Source organism: Xenopus laevis, chromosome 7S, assembly GCF_017654675.1.
Source record: "Xenopus laevis strain J_2021 chromosome 7S, Xenopus_laevis_v10.1, whole genome shotgun sequence".
Lineage (NCBI taxonomy): Eukaryota > Metazoa > Chordata > Amphibia > Anura > Pipidae > Xenopus > Xenopus laevis.
Window position 1 is genome coordinate 26,036,083 of NC_054384.1, and position 20,239 is coordinate 26,056,321.

General features: G+C 38.9%; 1 protein-coding gene across 3 annotated transcripts; it reads left to right on the top strand.

Moving 5' to 3' along the window:
- Positions 1-2,983: 2,983 nt before the first annotated feature.
- Positions 2,984-20,067, top strand: cox15.S (cytochrome c oxidase assembly homolog COX15 S homeolog). Of its 3 annotated transcripts, none has more exons than XM_018227516.1 (10): positions 2,984-3,497; positions 9,149-9,293; positions 12,357-12,547; positions 12,711-12,833; positions 13,979-14,165; positions 14,882-15,049; positions 15,132-15,213; positions 17,662-17,816; positions 19,022-19,135; positions 19,827-20,067. In XM_018227516.1, exons 2-10 carry the CDS (start codon positions 9,210-9,212, stop codon positions 19,956-19,958), a joined length of 1,236 nt encoding a protein of 411 aa, XP_018083005.1. In that variant the 5' UTR covers positions 2,984-3,497; positions 9,149-9,209; the 3' UTR covers positions 19,959-20,067. The 3 variants fall into 3 exon arrangements, with proteins under 3 accessions (XP_018083005.1, XP_018083006.1, XP_018083004.1); XM_018227517.1 differs by having other exon boundaries at positions 9,156-9,293; XM_018227515.1 differs by having other exon boundaries at positions 9,202-9,293.
- Positions 20,068-20,239: the final 172 nt, after the last annotated feature.

The window sequence follows — 20,239 nt, forward strand, 5'->3', positions numbered from 1 at the left end:
TGAATTTTTGGGAATTTCAAATGTCACACACCTGAAAGGCAAATTCATGTAGGCCATTACCTTCAGGTCTGAAATACAGAACAAACTAACTGCAGTCTCCCTCCAATAATAAGCAGCTAAATATCCTAATAAACACTCACCAACAGAAGGTGTGATTCCTCCTTCCAGGAAACTGGCACACAATTCAATACGACCTGCACCTCATTTAACAGACAAGATTATATTTATGTAGAGATTTCAGTACTTAAAATATTTAAAGGAGACCCATAATTCATAGTATAATTTCTTATATTACATACTCCTCTTCTTAGCTCCGATTGGACCCTTTCAGATAAATAGTGGAGTACAAATTAATACAAATGAATACTCATTCAAAAATCACACATGTAATTGTAAATATTGTAAACATTCCACTCATTCACTTCTTCTATGTGGTAGGGAATCTCAACCCCTCACTTCAAAAGAATACGTCACTTGGATGAGTGGTGAAAAATTACTCAGCAAGTCAAGTTGCTTAAATAATCTTTGTCCAGTGTTATAATCTGAACTCTTCCTGTTTTTTATTGCATGCAGAATTTTACATTTTACCCAATATTCAGACATGCGTATGTACTTTTTTTAAGATTTGTAAGTTTTTAATTTTTAAGATACTAACAGCATTTCAAAAATGCCATGTTGCTTTTACTCATACTTCATACTTGCTACCATACCCTCCAAAAGCCTACAGTTTCTTCTACAGCTGCTCTCTTCTCTAATGCAGTTCCATTGTCTCGTTGTACTGAAGAGGATATCTATATCAACTGGAGAAAAACTGGCAAAAAAAAACTTAGACACATCTACCCACTGGGACAAAAGGAACATGGCTTTTTTTTAGAATCATTACAAGTCAGTATTGTATATATATATATATATATATATATATATATATATATATATATATATAAATATATATATATATATATATATACACACTAGTATACTGCACCAAAAGTGAACTGCATTTAATGCTGTAGAACAAAAATATTATTTCCCTATTTGTTATAGTTTATACAGGAGCAGTTCCACCTCCTTGTTGTAGCTCCCACCCTTTAAAGCTATAGTCAGGTGATCCCACTGGTGTCTAATAAACTAGATTGTTATTAATAGGGAAAAAAGATAAATATATAGGAAGCCCGGTATATTTTACTAGACAAGGTGGCAACCCTAGTTGCCACAGAAAAGGTGGCAACACTAATCTCAATCCAGACCAGTTTCTACCCTAAGCACAGAGCATGGTTCCAATATGTATGACTTTAGCTGGTAGTCGGACAATGCTATTTGTTTCATATTTACCGCCTACAGGCGTCTGTAGGTTATAAATCAGCTGTCTATAATAATAATAATAATAATACCCTGACACATAAAACTTTCCAAGGAATAGCAGTTTATTGTTTATCCCTTAGTGAGGCCCCATGTCTGTCTGTAGTGTTTAGTATTACATGGACATTCTACATTCTACTCTAACTCTACTTCTACTACTTTCCCACTCTCTGTTGGAGTTCCTCAAGGCTCTGTTCTTGGCCCCCTGCTGTTCTCGCTCTATACAACTTCACTAGGAAAACTCATTCAGTCATTTGGACTTCAGTATCACCTTTATGCTGATGACACCCAACTCTACTTATCTACTCCTGATCTTTCTAATTCTGTCCTTTCCCAAGTCACAGACTGTCTCTCTGCTGTCTCCTCCTGGATGTCACAGCGCCACCTGAAACTGAACCTTTCTAAAACAGAACTCATTATATCTCCTCCAAGATCTTCCCCTGTCCCTCAGATAGCACTCACCGTAAACAACACCACCTTTCTTTCCACCACACAGGCACGCTGCCTAGGAGTCATCTTAGACTCTCATCTGTCTTTTTCACCACACATTCAAACACTTGCAAAATCTTGCCGTATTCAACTGCGCAACATTGCTGGAATACGACCATATTGCAGTTCAGAATCAAATAAAACACTGATTCAGTCTCTCATCATCTCCAGCCTTGATTACTGCAACTTACTCCTCACAGGTATCCCAACAAGTCACCTTTCACAACTCCAATCTGTTCTAAACACGGCCGCTAGACTCATTCATCTATCTCACCGCTCAACATCAGCTGCTCCCATATGTATGTCCCTTCACTGGCTCCCAATCTCTTCTAGAATCAAATTCAAATTACTTACACTTACATTCAAGGCCCTTAATAATGAAACCCCTCCCTATATTTCATCTCTAATCTCCAAATACACTCCTTCAGGAAACCTTCGCTCTGCTTCTGATCTTCGCCTCACTTCTCCTCTGGTCACTTCTGCCCATTCTCGTCTACAAGACTTCTCTCGGGCTTCTGTTTTTCTCTGGAACTCTCTGCCACAAGCTGTCAGACTTTCTCCTTCTTTCCAAATTTTTTAAGCGCTCCTTAAAGACCCATCTGTTTAAAGAGGCCTATTCAATGTACCTTAATTAATCATTGCTGCATCAAAAATGACAAAATGTTTATATAAACCTAATGTCTCAATTGTACCCTAACCTTTAGTTTGTAAACTCTAATCTCTAGGTCCTTCTAACCCTATTGTACTCTGTAATCCTTGTTTGTTATACACCATTTATTCCCTGTTTGCTATAACTGCAGTAAAGCACTGTGTATCTTGACAGCGCTATATAAATGATGATGACTAGGTGCTGTAAACACCACATAATAACAGGAGGCATGGGAGTTTCAAAGTGGACAGTAATTAAATGCAAAGCAGCACGAGTAGAACGTGACATGTCTGATATACAAACTGGGCTCAACCACACAACACACTCGCAGCAGCAAACTGCATGTTTACTATACCTCCCAAGCTCACCACCATCCCTCCCTACTCCCACCCTCACACTGTCACGCCCTTCCGCCTGCTGTCTTTTTATTGGATAGTGTGTTTAGGGTCCTACGTTTCTGCAGGGCGTGCATTAATACCAAGGCTACTTCTCATTTGACGATCGAGACTTCCGTGTTCCCTTGGATTGGATATACGCCTCCCCAATGAAATTCCTATTGGACGACATATTCATTCTGATGGCTTGATTTGTTAAATCTAATTGGAGTCTAAATTCTGCATTTGACTTTTCGCTAGATGTAATCTCCGCTACAACGCATTCATTCCGAGTCGTGTTCTCGCTGCTGCGTTATGCTACATTTCCCTGGGCACGGGGCTTTTATCCTCCTTCTTACTATGACTTAAACGAGATACACACGTTTCAGACAAGGTTACGTTTGCGACGTCTTACGTAAGGGTACGTCACGAATATGGCGGCGCCCATGAGTGACATTTCTCCACTGTGTTAGTAGCTGCAGAGGGAGGACTAAAAACTCGCTTCTTGTAATGCGCATGCTCCGCGTTTTATAACCAGAGACTGCTCTTGTACTGGATCTGCATTCTTACAGCACCAGGCAGGGATCCATGTTTTTTTCTTTTCAGCACTTGGAGTTCAGTAGCCTGTAAGTATTATCAAACTGGCAGCATCAATTCAGCCTAGCCCAGCTGTACCCTGGGAAACAGTAAGCTCACTTTAAAGGGGATCTGCACCCAAGGACAGTTCTTTTACTCAGCTTACCTCTAAGCAACTTAATGAGAGGCATCAGTTTAGAAATGAAATGATTTCACAATTATGTGCGAGTGAAGCTGTTACCCATGTCTGTATTTTTGTAGTGATACTGCACTACTGGTTCTGACTCCTGAAACAACGAGGGCAGCTGGCAGACCTGCTGGATGCTTTTTGCTGGGTAGCTTCAAGAGTCAAACATTTTGTGCAGTTAACAAAAAACTGTTTTCCGTGGATTTAGATTTAGAAAAAGGGCTAAACTCAACGGGAGAGTTGGATGAAAAAAACATCCTACAGGTCTGACGTAAATGCAACAGTTGGGACTGATATAAAAAGCGGATGTGTTAGGGATAATCTCCACAAACGCTTTTGTCGGATGGTATTGGATCGACAAAATGCATCTGACAGATGTGGTCACGTGGGTCAAAATATAACGGGACTGATAGAAAAATCTGATGTGTAAACTACATGAAAAATTTTTCATCCAACTCACCTGTCGGGTGGGAGCACAGCATGCTGTGTCTTCATCAGACAAGATAATGACTGAAGGTGTCAAAGACTTTTTTTTTATTATTATTGAAATACATTGACTGTAGGATGTAAACACAGGACTTTATCTGATACCAGCTTTACTTTCTAATTATGGGAGAACAGCATCCTATAAAATGTTATGCTGTTTTATATCATCAGCTAAAATTTGACCCACAAAATTTGATCAAAATTGTCCATGGAGTTTTATCATAAACTACATGAAATATTTACCATCTGACACGACTAGTGCATTGGATGGAATGCAGCATGCGTCTTCATCTGATTAAAACTGAAATATATTAACTTATCAATTGTAAATGCTTGAACAAAAGACTTCATCTGACTTTGGGTAGGACTACACGGATGATTTTGGAGCGATCTGAAATAAGTTAAGTGAATGCATTGTCGAATGAAGCAGCGTTGATCCGCCGTGGCGCCACGGATGCGACTTCATCCGACAATGCATTGATTTACCGCATTTTCTGCTTGATAATTTGCGACGACCCCTAAGCTTAGCTTCTCAACAGCTGCAAAGAGCCCAGTGAGCATGTGAGTTTCGCAGACACTTTCTAAGATGGTGACCCCCGTGACAAGTTTGAAGCCCTGGATCATTGCTGCTATTGACAAGCTGAAACTTTAGGGTAAGGGCAAACGGGCAGAATAGTCCCCCCGTCGACAAATCTCCTCTTCTTCAGGACAACAGTCTCCCCGAACTGCCTTCCTGCCGGCCTGAATGAAAAATCGCCATAGAGATGGCACTCGCGGCATTTCGTTTTCCTCACGAGTTGCCGGGTCGATTAATCTCCCTGAATCTGCCCGTGTACCCTTACCCTTAGGCTGGTGCAATAAGTTCATTATATAAAACATGGAATTTTAGCCATATTCATTTTTAGGGTTTAGTTCTCCTTTAAAGCCTAACCTGATTTTAATGCTAGATATTCACTGTATTGTTTTATTGTATGATAAGGTAATCTTTTGTTCCTAGTCCAATCTATTATTTAAACTTCATACCAATCATATTGGTGTCTGATTTTGCAAAACCAGATATTGTAGATTGTTTAGAGTAATAGGGCTCCTTTACAGCAGCTTTCCTTGAGAGTACTGTGGTGATCAAAATGCCCATATGGCACACAATAATTTGGGGACAGGAAACCTGCTTTTTTTTTCACCACTTCTTATTTGAGGCAACTGTTCTCTGTACTGTGCTTCCTAAAAACTGCTATGTCATGGTGCATAAACAGTTTTCCTTACCTGCTGAGCATAAGACTCTACAAACATCTTTATTCTGATTGTGCTGGATATTTGCTGGCTGAGTGTCCCATATCTGAGCATTGCTTCTTTTTTAAAGGGGATGTAAAGGCAACAAAATAAAATCCCATTTTTACCATCAGAAATGCTGGAAGCAACAATTTGTCTGTTACCTAAACCGAATAAGGATCACACTGACCCACAAAATTTTAGACCAATTTCCATCATTAATGTTGATATGAGATTATTGGCTAAAATTATGGCTAATAGATTAAACAAATATATGCCAATGCTAGTCCACCCGGATCAATCCGGCTTTATCCCGCATAGACAAACTTCGGACAATATAAGGAGACTCATTAGTACCATAGATTATGTTAATTCAAAAAACTTGCAAAGCATCATTTTATTATTAGATCTTAAAAAAGCTTTCGACTCGGTAAAATGGTCACATATATATCACGTCTTTCGATTATTTGGTATTAAAGGTAACTTTATCAATATGATACGGGTGCTCTATTCAAATCCGACTGCTAAAATTAAATGTATGGGTCTCCTTTCTCCTAATTTCCCTATTTCACGAGGTACGCGCCAAGGCTGTCCTCTTTCGCCACTAATATTTGCATTGGCAGTAGAACCCTTGGCCCAGCTAATTAGGCACGATCAAAACATTAGTGGAGTCCGAATTAGAGATGAGGAATTTAAAGTGAGCCTTTATGCGGTGATATTTGTTTAACTATTACCAGACCTCAGACTTCTCTTCCTAATTTGTTTGCTTTATTGGATAGATTTTCTTGTATATCTGGCCTAACGGTAAATATTTCCAAATCCCAGGCAATGCCATTGAATACTCCCAAACATGTGGTTAAACTTTTGGAGCTTAACTTTCCATTCGTCTGGAAACATTCTTACATGGAATACCTTGGAGTTAATATCACATCTGCTTATACAACACTATACAAACACAACTACCCCACATTGATTAAGAAATTGACTAAGGATCTTGAAGAGTGGTCTCGATATGCCATATCGTGGTTTGGTAGAATTCACGCTGTCAAAATGACTCTACTACCTAGAATATTGTATAGATTTTGTACGTTACCAGTAACAATTAAAACCAAAGATATTGCTCACCTTCAAGGTAACATCAATAAATTTATTTGGGCACATAAACCACCACGTATAAATAAGCGTACCATGTATAGACTCCCTACGAGTGGGGGGGGCTAGGTTTGCCTAATTTATTAATGTATTACAAAGCTGCGAGAATCTCCCAGACCACGCAGTGGCACCTACCACAAAGTGAGAACCGATGGGTCCAATTAGAAACACTGTTGACGTATCCTATCGATTTATCATTTTATTTATGGATGGATAAAATACACATTAAGTCTCACCCAGTAACTAGCTCAATATTGAAGCATACTATCAAAACATGGCATGATGTTTTGCAGCAATTTCAATTAGCAGTGAGTCATAGCATTCTTATTCCATTACATAATAATCCACTTTTTCCCCCGAGTTATGCTACCACCGTGTTTAATTGGTGGAGGGAACATGGCATTAATAGAGTTAAGGATATGTTGCTAACAATGGGCGTTAAATCGTTAGAATACCTACGATTTACTAATACTCTTCCCGACAAGGAAACGTATAGATATTCTCAATTAGCCCACTTTATAAAGTCAACTGATACCTCTTTTAAGAGCAGACCACCTACATTACTCGAAACCTGTTCTCAACAAGCGGGGAAAGTAAAAGGTACAATCTCACTGGTATACCGACATTTAGTGTCGATGAATATTGAGGCCCCTTTGAAATACATGGCAGATTGGGAAACGGATTTGGGACACTCATTTTCTCAGCAAGAATGGAATGGGATTTGGAATACTATATCCAAAATCTCCCCTAATACTGCTTTGAAAGAGTCAGCTTATAAAGTGATGATGCGCTGGTATATTACCCCAGCTCGGAAACATAAATATGATCCCACTTCTTCCAACTCTTGTTTTCGGGGCTGTACAGAAGTGGGTGGCTTTTATCATATTTGGTCTACTTGCCCCATAGCAGTAGCATATTGGAGGGATGTTTTTCAGACGATTGGCAATGTATTTAATAAATCTATTTCTCCTGAGGTCACTATGGCGCTTTTAGCCCGACCAACTAAAGAACTTACTAAACAACAAAATGCTTTAATGGGTCAAATTTTAGCAGTAGCCAGAATCAACTTCGCAAAGAATTGGCTCCAAAAAACTATAGACACTCAAGGTATGGTAGAAAAAATTAGCCAGACACAGAATCTGTTATATTTGACGGCTTTATTGGCAGACACAGTGGAGAAACATACACAAATATGGGATCCATGGAACATGTTCCTGCATTCGTGAGAAATCTGTACAAGTAAAGTATTTGGTGCCAAATGTAATGAATGAATACTGGTAAGAACAACTTAGGGTTATTGAAATCCTATACTAACCTTCCCGATCCTTGAAGAATATTATACTAAATGTAATGTATACGTTATCATTTGTCATTGCATTTGAAAATGTTAAAATAAAAGAGATTTAAAAATAAAATCCCATTTTTACTTTAATGAAAAAGAAACCTATCTCCAATAAACCTGACTATGCAGTGAATTTCCCCCTTTGTTTTACTTGCTCTGACTGCTGCGGATAGAAAACAGACAGTCCCTAGCTGCTCTGCAAGGAAACAATCATACTTTCAGAAGGCAGGGGGACCCCCAATCATACTTTCAGAAGGCAGGGGGGATCCCACCCCCCACCTTACTTCCCAGCCGTGCAGAGCTCAAGCAGCTTTGTTTGTTACCCTGTAGAGCAGTCAGTCAGCGACTGTGTAGAGATTTGTATTGGATTTTATTTTTGGCTTTACATCCCCTTTACAATTTCCAACTCCAACTGCAGGGACAAAGATCATGGAGCCAGATTTAAACAGATAAACTGGGATTCTATTTGGAGGATTATTTTGGTGCAACCGCTGGTTCTGCAGAGTTGGAGAAAGTTTGTGTTAAACAAGACAAAAATTATAAAATCTACATTAGATTACATGACCACACAGGACCCAGTGCAGTCTGCCTATTCTGATTATTCTTCAGTCTTGCTGTATCTGCTTCTGTCAGAAATGATTTGACTTGTGCTGTTTTGATAATTTATGATGATCCCTAAGCTTAGCCTCCCAACAGAAGCCCAGACCACACTCAGCATATGCATAGTCTTGGTCTTGTATAAGAAAGTTACAAGATAGTGACCCCCTGTGGCCAATGTTTAAAGCATAAATCATTTGTTTTATTAGGCTTGTGGTGCAGTGAGTTTATGTTTAGTATACAAAATACAGCATTTCTAGCATTATCCTATTTTAGACTTAAGTTCCCCTTTAAGGAAGTTGTAAACAATTAAAATAACAAAGAAGGGGCAGGGAAGGCCAGTGTAAATACAAGTACAAAATTGAAATGGAGGTCCAGTTGCACAGCTCCAATCCCTTAGCACGGAGAACAAGAAAAAGAGAGAGAAACCAAAAAAAGGGACATCCTACAAGGGCCACGTAAATAAAATAAAAAATCTTTACTGGACATTACATTAAATGATCAGCATTTGTCCTATGCGTTTTATGGCCTCGGTTACATCCTTGGGTGCCTGGATACCCTCTTTACCTCTGCTGGTAGTTGTACAACTTGGGTGTAAAGTTTTCATTATGATGTATTTGAACGGGTCCTAAGCACTGGTAATTACTCATGTTAATGTTTGTTTGTAGGTTTAAGGTGATAAGCTGAAGTTTTTAGTTCTTCTGAATCTGCTTGCTACTAGGCCAGAAGATGCTGCTTTTGATGACTCTTCGCTCCGGCCTTGCTCAGAGCAAGATGCAGACTATACGCTTCATGCACACGGCAGGCAGACAGGTAACTGCTTGTATAGAGTTTTATTGTTGCACTGTTTTTAGGTTTGTTCTTCAAAAGTGGTCGCATTATCTACAGTAGAACCCCCATTTAAAATTTCTAAAGGGGAGCTGTCAGATTAAGAAATAATTCCAAATTATTTTTTATCATGTTAGTTGAGCAAAATAAAACTTACACTACATTTATTATTTAATTTTTTTTCCTTCAGTCTTGGAATTACACAATCGCAGCAAGCAGGCAGGAGCCATTTTGAGGACACTTATTAAGACAAGTTGTGTATCACCCCAAAATCTTGTCTATGTTCCCGAATGGGGGACCTAATGGCCATACACAGTGCCCTACACAATTATAGAGTGCGAGGAGGGAGGGAGAATGTGTGGAGGGAAGTGACATGTAGGAAGTGCTGAATGGAAAGTGAAATTAATTGCCTGCCCCACAACTATACCTCAGGCATAGAGGCTGGGCAGGTAATATTTGATTGACAGCTCAGATATTTAAACGCCTTTAAAACAGGTATGGCTGTTTTAATGAAAAAAAACTATTTGGGTTGAATGTTTAATTTGCAAATGACTTTAAAGGGGTGGTTCACCTTAGTTAAAAAGTTAACTTTTGGTATGTTATAGAATGGGCAATTCTAATCAACTTTTCAATTGGTCTTCATTGTTTATTTTTTAGAGTTTTTTAAAGTATTTATTTGCCTTTTTCTTCTGCCTCTTTCCAGTTTTCAAGTGGGGGTCACTGACCCCACATAAAACAAATGCTCTGTGAAGCTATAAATGTATTGTTACTATTCAGACTCTCTCTTATTCATATTCCAGTCTCTTATTCAAATCAATGCATGGTTGCTAGGTTAATTTGGGCCCTAGCAACCAGATTTCTGAAACTGCAAACTGGAGAGCTGCTGAATAAAAAGCTAAATAACTGAAAAACCTCAAATAATAAAAAATGAAAAAACAATTGCAAATTGTCTCAGAATATCACTCTCTACATCATACTAAAAGTAAACTCAAAGGTCAACCACCCCCTTAAAGGGAGAAAAAAATGGTGTTAAATCAGAGGAAACAAATTTATTGGTGGGACGTTATAAAAACTTACAATCAGGGTATGTAAAATTGAGGTTACACTGTATTTTAAAGAATATGTGATTGTTGTTCTACATCTCTTTGAGCCTATATAAACAAAGTGGGTAAATTCTGGAACAGTTAATACTTTACAGCTAAAGATGGGTCACATGGTGTGACTTGCCATATAGGAGGATTCAATATTATATGAAGTTACCCATGATTTGACAAGTTTAGCACTGGAGCAGGTTACACACACACAGCTGTCAGTGGAGACATTCATCCTTGAACAATAGTAACATTTACTTCCTGATACATTACCTGAAATATTCATCCTATTTACTTTTGCTTTCAACCATTATACCTAAAAGAGAACTATCACAGGTATACATGCCCCTATATTGCAGTGGATGTTAAAACAATATCTCCTACTGCAAACAACTTGGCAGTCAAGCACTGAAATAGTTGACTCGTGATGAAGTTAGCTTATTAACTGGTAAAATCTGTCACAGTATGACCATATGGTTTGTAGTTAGAAAATGAGAGATTGAGGCAACCACACTCATAAATCATTAAATATATAAGCTAGAATAAAAATATATGGAATAGGTATTTTAAACATCCAATTTAGTTTGGTGTTTTTATTACATTGAGTGTAAATATGGGCATACAAATATTAGAAGAATAGAACAATGCATCCCTTGTATGTTGTCAGTATGTTTGGTCTAAAGCTGATTGGTCAGATAATGTGGGGGGGTCAGTTATGTATGGGCCACCTTAAAGGGGACCCGTCACCTAAAATAATTATTCAAAATCCTATTTTATCACATTAGTCAAGCAAAATTAGCTTTAATTACACTATATAAATTATTTCAATCTTGTTTCCTTCAGTCGGGGAATTCATAATTATAGTAAGCAGGCAGGAGCCATTTTGTGGACACTGTTATTAAGGCAAGTCTTCCATCATCTCACACTCTTGTTTGTGCACCAGAATGGGGGACCCGATGTCTATCCCCATGCCCTGGCTACACACTTAAATGTTTAAGAGAACAGGGGAATGTGTGGAGAGCAGTGCCATCTATGGGCAGGGCATAGAGGAGGGGCAGATAATATTTGAGATTTTTAAATGAGCTTGCAACATGAATGCTTTAAAAAAAAAAAAATAGAAATTGGATTTCATGTTTAATTTGAAAAGGACTTTTATTATACAGCTATTTGTGTCTGGGTGACAGGTCCACTTTAAGCCTCAAAGATATATTATAGAGGGGACTTAAAGGGGTGGTTCACCTTTGTTAACGTTTAGTATGTTATAGTAATAATAATTCAAAGCGACTTTTCATTTAACCTTTATTTTTTTAAATATTTGGCTACTTCTGACTCTTTTCAGTTTTCAAATGGGGGAGGGGGTAAATGACCTCATTAAAAAAAACAGTATTCTGTGAGGCTACAGATCTATTGTTATTTCTACTTTTATTACTCCTTTTTCTATTCAGTCCCTCTCCTATTCATGTTCCAGCTTAAAAGCCATGTTTGGTTGCGAGGGTAATATGGACCCTAGCGATTTGCTAGAGAAGGCTTGCACACTACGCACACAGACAAAGTGGTTTTGCAAAAAAGTATATTCATAAAATGATCAATAATCACAGAAAGAAAGAATCCATGTAACAATTTATACAATACAAAACAATGCCATCGGCAAAGCATAAAGTTGTAAATACTGTACATCCCACCCAAGTTTAGTCAAATGCGGATACACTTGCCACTGAATGAGAATTACCCCGACGTTTCGGCTATAAGCCTTTTTCAGATTGCTGAAAATGCACTTGAGCTGCTGAATAAAAAAATAAATAACTCAAAAATCACCAAAAAAAACCAAAAAACATTGCATCAGAAATTCACTCGCTATATATACTAAAGTTAATTCAAAGGTAAACAACCCCTTTAAGTGTAAACATTTATTTTTCAAAACAATCTTCTAAAATACTCCCTTTTTGTTATCTTTCAGAAAACTGGTCCAAACTGGAGAAGCTTTATTCAGAAGAGATGTAAAAGCACTGCAGTGTCAGAAATGGCTGCCCCAGCCAGAGCTGCAGTGGGGTCTTTACCCAATTCTGCCGCAGAGCGTATCATGGGACGTTGGCTACTTGTGTGCAGTGGGATGGTGGCTGGTGCAGTTATCCTTGGGGGAGTAACAAGGTGAGATGGTTAAGTGAAACCACACTGTGTTATAGAATCTTCTTTCATCACATTTAACACTGGAATTTAACATTGCTGTCAGCCTAAAATATTTAATGTTGCATTACTTGTAATCTTAATCTCCATCTGGTATTTAATTTATATGCCATGTGCTTTTCTGTAGATTGACAGAATCTGGGCTTTCCATGGTGGATTGGCACCTAATAAAGGAGATGAAGCCACCTGCCACTCAAGAGGAATGGCAAGCAGAATTTGAGAAATATCAGCAATTCCCGGAATTCAAAATGTAATGAGTAATTTGAATATAATCCATCTGAAAACCAACTTGTCTATATCATGTCAATCCAATTTAAAATATTGCCTTCTTTTTTTAAAACTCACTGTTAGAGATATTTCAACCCAAACCCTAGTGTGTTTTACAAACAGATTTTCATTAATTGTTATACATTACAGTAAATTATATTATTTTGCAGTGTCCTATTACAAGTTAGTGACACAAAGTAAAATGCATAGGCTGATGGGTGAATATAATTTCTAGTATGGCAGCTTATTGCACCAGCCTAAAGTTTCAGCTTGTCAATAGCAGCAATGATCCAGGACTTCAAACTTGTCACCATCTTGGAAAGTAACTGCAACACTCACATGCTCAGTGGGCTCTGAGCAGCTGTTGAGAAGCCAAGTTTTGGGGTTGTCACAAATTATCAAGCAGAAAATTAGGTTGGTCTGTAATATAAGCTGATGCTACAGGGCTGATTATTAAATTCTGATGCTAATTGCACAGGTTTCTGTGCTGCCATGTAGTAATTATCTGTATTAATTACTAATCAGCCTTATATTGTGACGTTTATATTATATGTATACTGTATAGTCGGTCCCTAAGCTCAGTAAGTGACAGCAGCACAGAGCATGTGCAGTGAATCAGCAGAAAAGAAGATGGGGAGCTACTGGGACAAATTTGGAGGCACAGATCTTCCCTCCTAAAGGGAGGTGGTTGCCTTGGGCTGGTACAGAAACACAGTGCACAACATTTCTTGCCTACTTCTTTAGTTCTGCTTTAAAGGGATTCTGTCATGGTTTTTATGGTGTCGTTTTTATTCCTAAATTACACCGTGTACATTGCAAATAATTCATTCTACCATTTAAAATATTATTCTTTAACCAATAAATTAATTTATTTTTAGTTGTAATATAATTGTGTTGGCAGCTTTCAGAAAGGGCCAACCCTTCACAATGTAACTGCTTTCAGATAAGCTATTGTTTCTCCTACTCAGTGTAAGTCGCGGTCAGACTTGGATGTTTTACTATTGAGGTCTATTAACTGATGCATTTTCCGTGATAGAATTGCTTTAAAGATTTCATACTGGAGCATGTGTTGACCCATCTTGTTGGTTAGGTAACTTGTATTTGATTTTTTTTAATCTTGTTTTTTAGATTGAATCATGACATGACACTAAATGAATTCAAGTTCATCTGGTTCATGGAATACTCCCATCGGATGTGGGGGCGAGCAGTGGGACTGGCTTACATTCTTCCAGCTGTCTACTTCTGGAGAAAGGGCTGGTTCAGTCGAGGAATGAAGGGGCGCGTCCTTGGCCTTTGTGGCTTTGTGTGTTTCCAGGTGATCACTTAAAGGGATTCTGTCATGATTTTTATGACCGTTTTTATTTCTAAATTACACTGTTTACACTGAAAATAATTCACTCCAATATAAAATTAAATTCTTGAACCAGCAACTGTATTTTTTTTTAGTTGTAATATTGGTGTGTAGGTGCATCTCAGGTCATTTTGCCTGATCATGTGGTTTCAGAAAGAGACAGCAGGCTGATGTTTTTCCTTCTCAATGTAACTGAATGTGTCGCAGTGGAACCTGGGTTTTACTATTGAGCGCTGTTCTTAGATCTACCAGGCAGCTGTTATCTTGTGTAAGGGAGCTGGGATCAGGTTACCTTCCCTTTGTTCTGTTGTTAGGCTGCTGGGGGGGTGATATCACTCCAATTTGCAGTACAGCAGTAAAGAGTGACTCAAGTTTATCAGAGCACAAGTCACATGACTGGGGCAGCTGGGAAACTGACAATATGTCTAGCCCCATGTCAGATTTAAAAAAATAAAATTTAAAAAAATCTGTTTGCTCTTTTGAGAAATGGATTTCGGTCCAGAATTCTGCTGGAGCAGCACTATTAACTGATGCGTTTTGAAAAAAACATTTTTTCCCGTGACCATATCCTTTAACTAGGGGAAATACAGAATTGCTGTATAATGATAATATATAGGTAATAGCAGCAAAGTGTACTTCTGAACAAGACAATGGTTTTTACTCCATTTTCTGTTACTTAGGGGCTTCTAGGTTGGTACATGGTGAAAAGCGGATTAGAAGAGAAACCCGAATCCCATGATATTCCTCGTGTTAGTCAGTACCGCCTGGCTGCACATTTGGGTTCTGCAGTTGTTCTCTACTGTGCAAGTCTTTGGACTGGCCTATCTCTTCTGCTTCCCAGACATAAGGTAAATGCATTGATTATTCAATCATTTAAATCACAAACATTACATATGGTGTCATTTCTTCATGTCTACTTTTACTTTATAGTTACCAGAAACACGGCACCTTTTGCAACTGAGAAGATTCACACATTGGACAACAGGCCTTGTCTTCCTTACTGCTCTCTCAGGTATTTTTTTTTTTTTTTACACATGAAGATTCTGAACTGTTACAATTTGATACATTTAGTTTATAGATTTCATAGCAGTATCTGTGTAGTAATAGCAACAATTGTATTAATTCTAGGGATGCACCGAATCCAGGATTCGGTTCGGGATTCTGCCTTTTTCAGCAGGATTTGGCCGAACGAAATCCTAATTTGCACATGCAAATGAGGGGCAGGGAGGGAAATTGCGTGACTTTTTGTTGTAAAATTAGGATTCAGTTCGGTATTCACCCGAAACTTTCGCAAAGGATTCGGGGGTTCGGCCGAATCCAAAATACTGGATTCGGTGCATCCCTAGAATTAATACAATTGTTGCTAATGTAGTAATAAAATAATAATAAAACAGCTGCCTCTTTATTAGTGACAAAGGTTTTGGCAAATAGCCCTGCCTATTTCCTATCTGTCCCATGTTTACTTTAAAGGGGATATGTGCCTGTGCATTCCTATTATCAAGCCACTGAATTCCTTAAAGGGGAACTCCGGCTTCCAAACCCGCATAACACAGAATCCCCTTATATACCCATCACAGTTACCTGTTTCTTCAAAAACTATGAATAAATGCCATTTTCTATGCTGAAATCCAGCTGTTTACCAGTTCTTCTCTTTCTGCATCATTTGAAATCCTGGCAGGGAAGGAGGGACTAAACACTGATGTTACAAATTGTAACAACTTCTCCACAGCTTTACAGACAACATGCAGGAACTACATAACCCACAATTCATTGCACTGTGATGTTCTGTTTCTTATTGAAATCACGTGTGCAGGGAATTGTGGGGTTTGGAGGATGCAAATGGCTGTTGATACAAAGTAACAGTAGTCAGACATGTCAGAAGGAGAGCAGGGGCTAGGCTTAGGGAACTGTTCCAAACCATTAAAAATCATGAAAATTCTAAAAAAAATCTAATCTAAAACCAACTGAATGGTGAAAAGTGAACAACCCATTTAAAGGGATACTAGCAAGGTGTATTAGTCTACTTTGTTACCTTTTCAACCTGTGAGTTAAATTGTTTCAGTGGGTTCTTTAAAATAGGTTTAAAAAACTGTATTTAAATATATGCTGTAAACCCTATTTGCCAAGGTGGGAAGGATCGTGCTGTTGTGATCTGGTCTATTCATGACATTAGTTCAGTCTACATGTACATGTTGCCTTTGGTACTTGTGATCCAAAATAATCGCATCAACTTTCCTTGTCTTCGTGCTGATCCCCAGACCTTGCTGCTTATTGTTGCAGTCATGAGTTTCCCAACACTACACAATATTAATAATGCAATTCCACAAAATATTGTCTGTAATTAACATGGCAAGACGAGGCTGGTGGGACACCAGGTAAATAAACCTGTGGGCCCCATCAACCCAGAAACGCTGACCTCTCCTCCTGATCACTGCAGCAATGGAGATAACACGGTACACATGGAGGGTGGGATGGTTGCAGTGTGGGTATTCTTTGGAGGACCTGGCCACACAGCTGGTAGGGGTCCAAGGGGTTGTGGGGGCCTCTGAGGTGGTACCCCCGGAGCCCCTAGTTGACATTGAGTGTACATTGAGGATTTGCTATTAATGTATTAATTGTTTATGTTGAGGGCATGAAGTAGGTATGATTCACCATGATTTATCTTGCAGTTGACCCTTCAATGCACTGTAGGCTTAGCCAATTTTTACCTTTATTCAAGTAAGCTATCAGCTATTTATTAGGCTCAGTCACTGACAATTGGGAGAAGGGGAGGCTGATGCAACTAGAAAAAAGTTGACATTTTACTTAAAGGAGAAGGAAAGCTACGGAGGCATTTTATTGCCAATAGATTAGCTGCAATAGTGCAACCTAGAATGCTATATTCATTCTGTAGAATGTTTTACCATACCTGAGTAAAAAGCTCTAGAAACTCTCTGTTTGTTTAGAATAGGAGCTGCAGTATTAACATGGTGTGACATCACTTCCTGCCTGAGTCTCTCCCTGCTCTGGGCTCAGATTACAGTAGAGAAGGGAGGAGTGGGGGGAGAGGAGCAAACTGAGCATGCTCTTGCCCAGGGCAATGAGGTTTAAGCTGAAAACAGGAAGTCTGACACAGAAGCCCATGTGTACACAATAGAAGGAAAGAAATGCAGTATTTCTTTTGACAGGGGACTCAGAGCAACATTACTTTGGGGGTTTACTGGTATATTTAGATGGACCTTTCTGATAAGGCTTACTTAGTTTTAACCTTTCCTTCTCCTTTAATAGCAAAATTATTTTATTCAGCATTAAATACTATGCTGTTTCATTGATCTACGGAATTGTAGCCATTGATAGTAATTGTAAAGGTTGCATTGGGTTAATGCGCATATTATTTGCATGAACAAATGTTCTCTTGTTCAGTAGATGGGAGCACTGGAATTTAGCCAGTGAGATTTATTTTCACATTCTTTATCCATAGGTGCCTTTGTGGCTGGACTCGATGCTGGTCTTGTCTACAATTCTTTTCCCAAGATGGGAGACCAATGGATCCCAGATGACCTACTTGCATTCTCTCCAGCTTTTAAAAACTTCTTTGAAAATGCCACAACTGTGCAATTCGATCACAGAATCCTTGTAAGTTTGCTTCAATTATACGTGCAGACACGCATCTGTCTACCAGTGGCTGCTTTGTGTGTTTTGGCCAAACATAATAAAAGGTATCATCGTTGATTGATTCATTTTGCACATGACCATCTACAATGAGAATCTTGCCGCAGCAGTTGATAATGAGTGTCATAGATACTGCTGCTGTGGTTTGGGGAATGTAACATGCTAAACCATGTTGTAGTAGAACAGACACTCAAAAAGCAGTCTTCCCACCAGACGTGTAAAAAAAAAAAAAAAATATATTTATCATACTCTGGCCCTTTAAGAATTCGAATTTAACTATTCGACACTAGGGATGCACCAAATCCAGGATTCTGCTTGGGATTCGGCCTTTTTCAGCAAGATTCGGATTCAGCCGAATACTTCTGCCTGGCGGAACCAAATCCGAATTTGCATATGCAAATTAGGGGCGGGAGGGAACTCGTGTGACTTTTCATCACAAAACAAGGATGTAAAAAATGCTTTCCCCGTCCACCCCTAATTTACATATGCAAATTAGGATTTTGTTCTGTATTCAGTCTAATCTTTCGCGAAGGATTCGGGGGTTTGGTCGAATCCAAAATAGTGGATTCGGTGCATTCCTATTCCACACCTAAAACCTGCCAAATTACTGTATAAGTCAATGGGAGATGTGTAGTGACCAATTTGGAGTTGTTTGTAGCCTTCGTGACATTCAAGTTTTTTTCAGGGGAAAAAACTTAAAATCAATTTGTTTGAATTCTATTCGAGTTTTCGAGTCGGTAAAATTTGTTAAAAAAAAAACTCACATGAATTCAAAATTCGACCCTTGATAAATGTGCCTCTTAATCATAGGCTGACATGCTAGATAACACACCACCTAAAAGATAAATAATATTCTGGGCAGTTACTTTTGCAGATTTGCGGGGGGGGGGGGGGGGTTTGTTTTTAAACAATATTTTTGTGCTGCTGAATGCGTCCCCTCCTTTCTTGCCTTTATTTGTATCTGTATTTGCACCATTGGTTAAACTACAAGATGCAAATCCAGGTTACACTGCTTCTCATGCTTTTGTATTTTCTTTTTTTTTTTGTATATGATTTTTTAGTATCTGTGCTTGTAGCCTAGATTTAGCAAGGTGTACAAAGTATACAATTGTACTGGTCTGTCGGTCACCGCTTATTTTAAACTATAATGTAATATTTATTTTATGCAGGGGATTAGTTCCGTGGCTGCCATCACTGGACTGTACTATTTTTCCAGGAGAGTTCCACTCCCACGACGAGCTAAGCTGGCATTAAACTCCTTGATTGCTGTGGCATATTTACAGGTATATAGTTCACAGTATCAATTCTGCAGTTGCAGCTGTGTAAAGCAGAGTAGGGGGCCAAGCTTCTTGAAACAAATAACATGGCACAATGTAATTTTAAAAAATAAATACAGACAGTTTTATATATAGCATGTAGGAATTTATAAAAAAAGGGGGGGAGGAGAGGAGCGATGGAGGGGGAGGAGAGGAGCGACGGAGGGGAAGGAGAGGAGCGACGGAGGGGAAGGAGAGGAGCGACGGAGGGGAAGGAGAGGAGCGACGGAGGGAAGGAGAGGAGCGACGGAGGGAAGGAGAGGAGCGACGGAGGGGAGGAGAGCGACGGAGGGGAAAGGGGCAGAGGGAAGGGGGGAGAGAGCGACAAAGTGGAGGGAGGGCAACCAAAGAGAGCTGTGATAACGGACTAAGGGAAGGCAGAAGACAGTTTAGGAGGTACCTGCCCAGCGCCCCCTGTTGTTGCACCCTAGGCAGGTGCCTCTTCTGCTTACCTCTAGTTCCGGCCCTATCCATATTGAAAATTGCATGTTAAAATTTGAGAGAAAACCAAAATGGCTAGAGATCATGTGTATCAGCGAGTTGGGGGTAGTGTCAGGCCCCTGGAGGTCAGGTCCTTCAGTGGCCCCATGTGTCTGCAGTCTAACACTGAGATACAACATGGGCATCTGTAATAATACTTATGTCCTTTTTTTTTCAGGTCACTTTGGGTATAAGCACTCTGCTTTTATATGTACCAACTCCATTAGCAGCTACGCATCAGTCTGGCTCATTGGCTCTCCTCAGTATGGCTATTTGGCTAATGAATGAACTGAGACGACTACCCAAGTAGTGACACATTTGCTGGATTGGGGATTTTCTAATTTATCAATGTATATGTAAATCTCTTGTAACTTTTATACATTACAAAATACAGATATATAAAAAGACACTTACATTCATTCTCTTTCTGCTTGTCTTTATTATTTTCTAGCACAGATCCAGTACTGCATCAGGCAATATATTTTTATACACAAGTGATGATGTATATGTGTTTATAGGCATTAGATGTTTTCTGCAACACGTAGTTCCAGCAATCAATGCAAAAAAAGATAAATAGCCAAGATTTAAAGT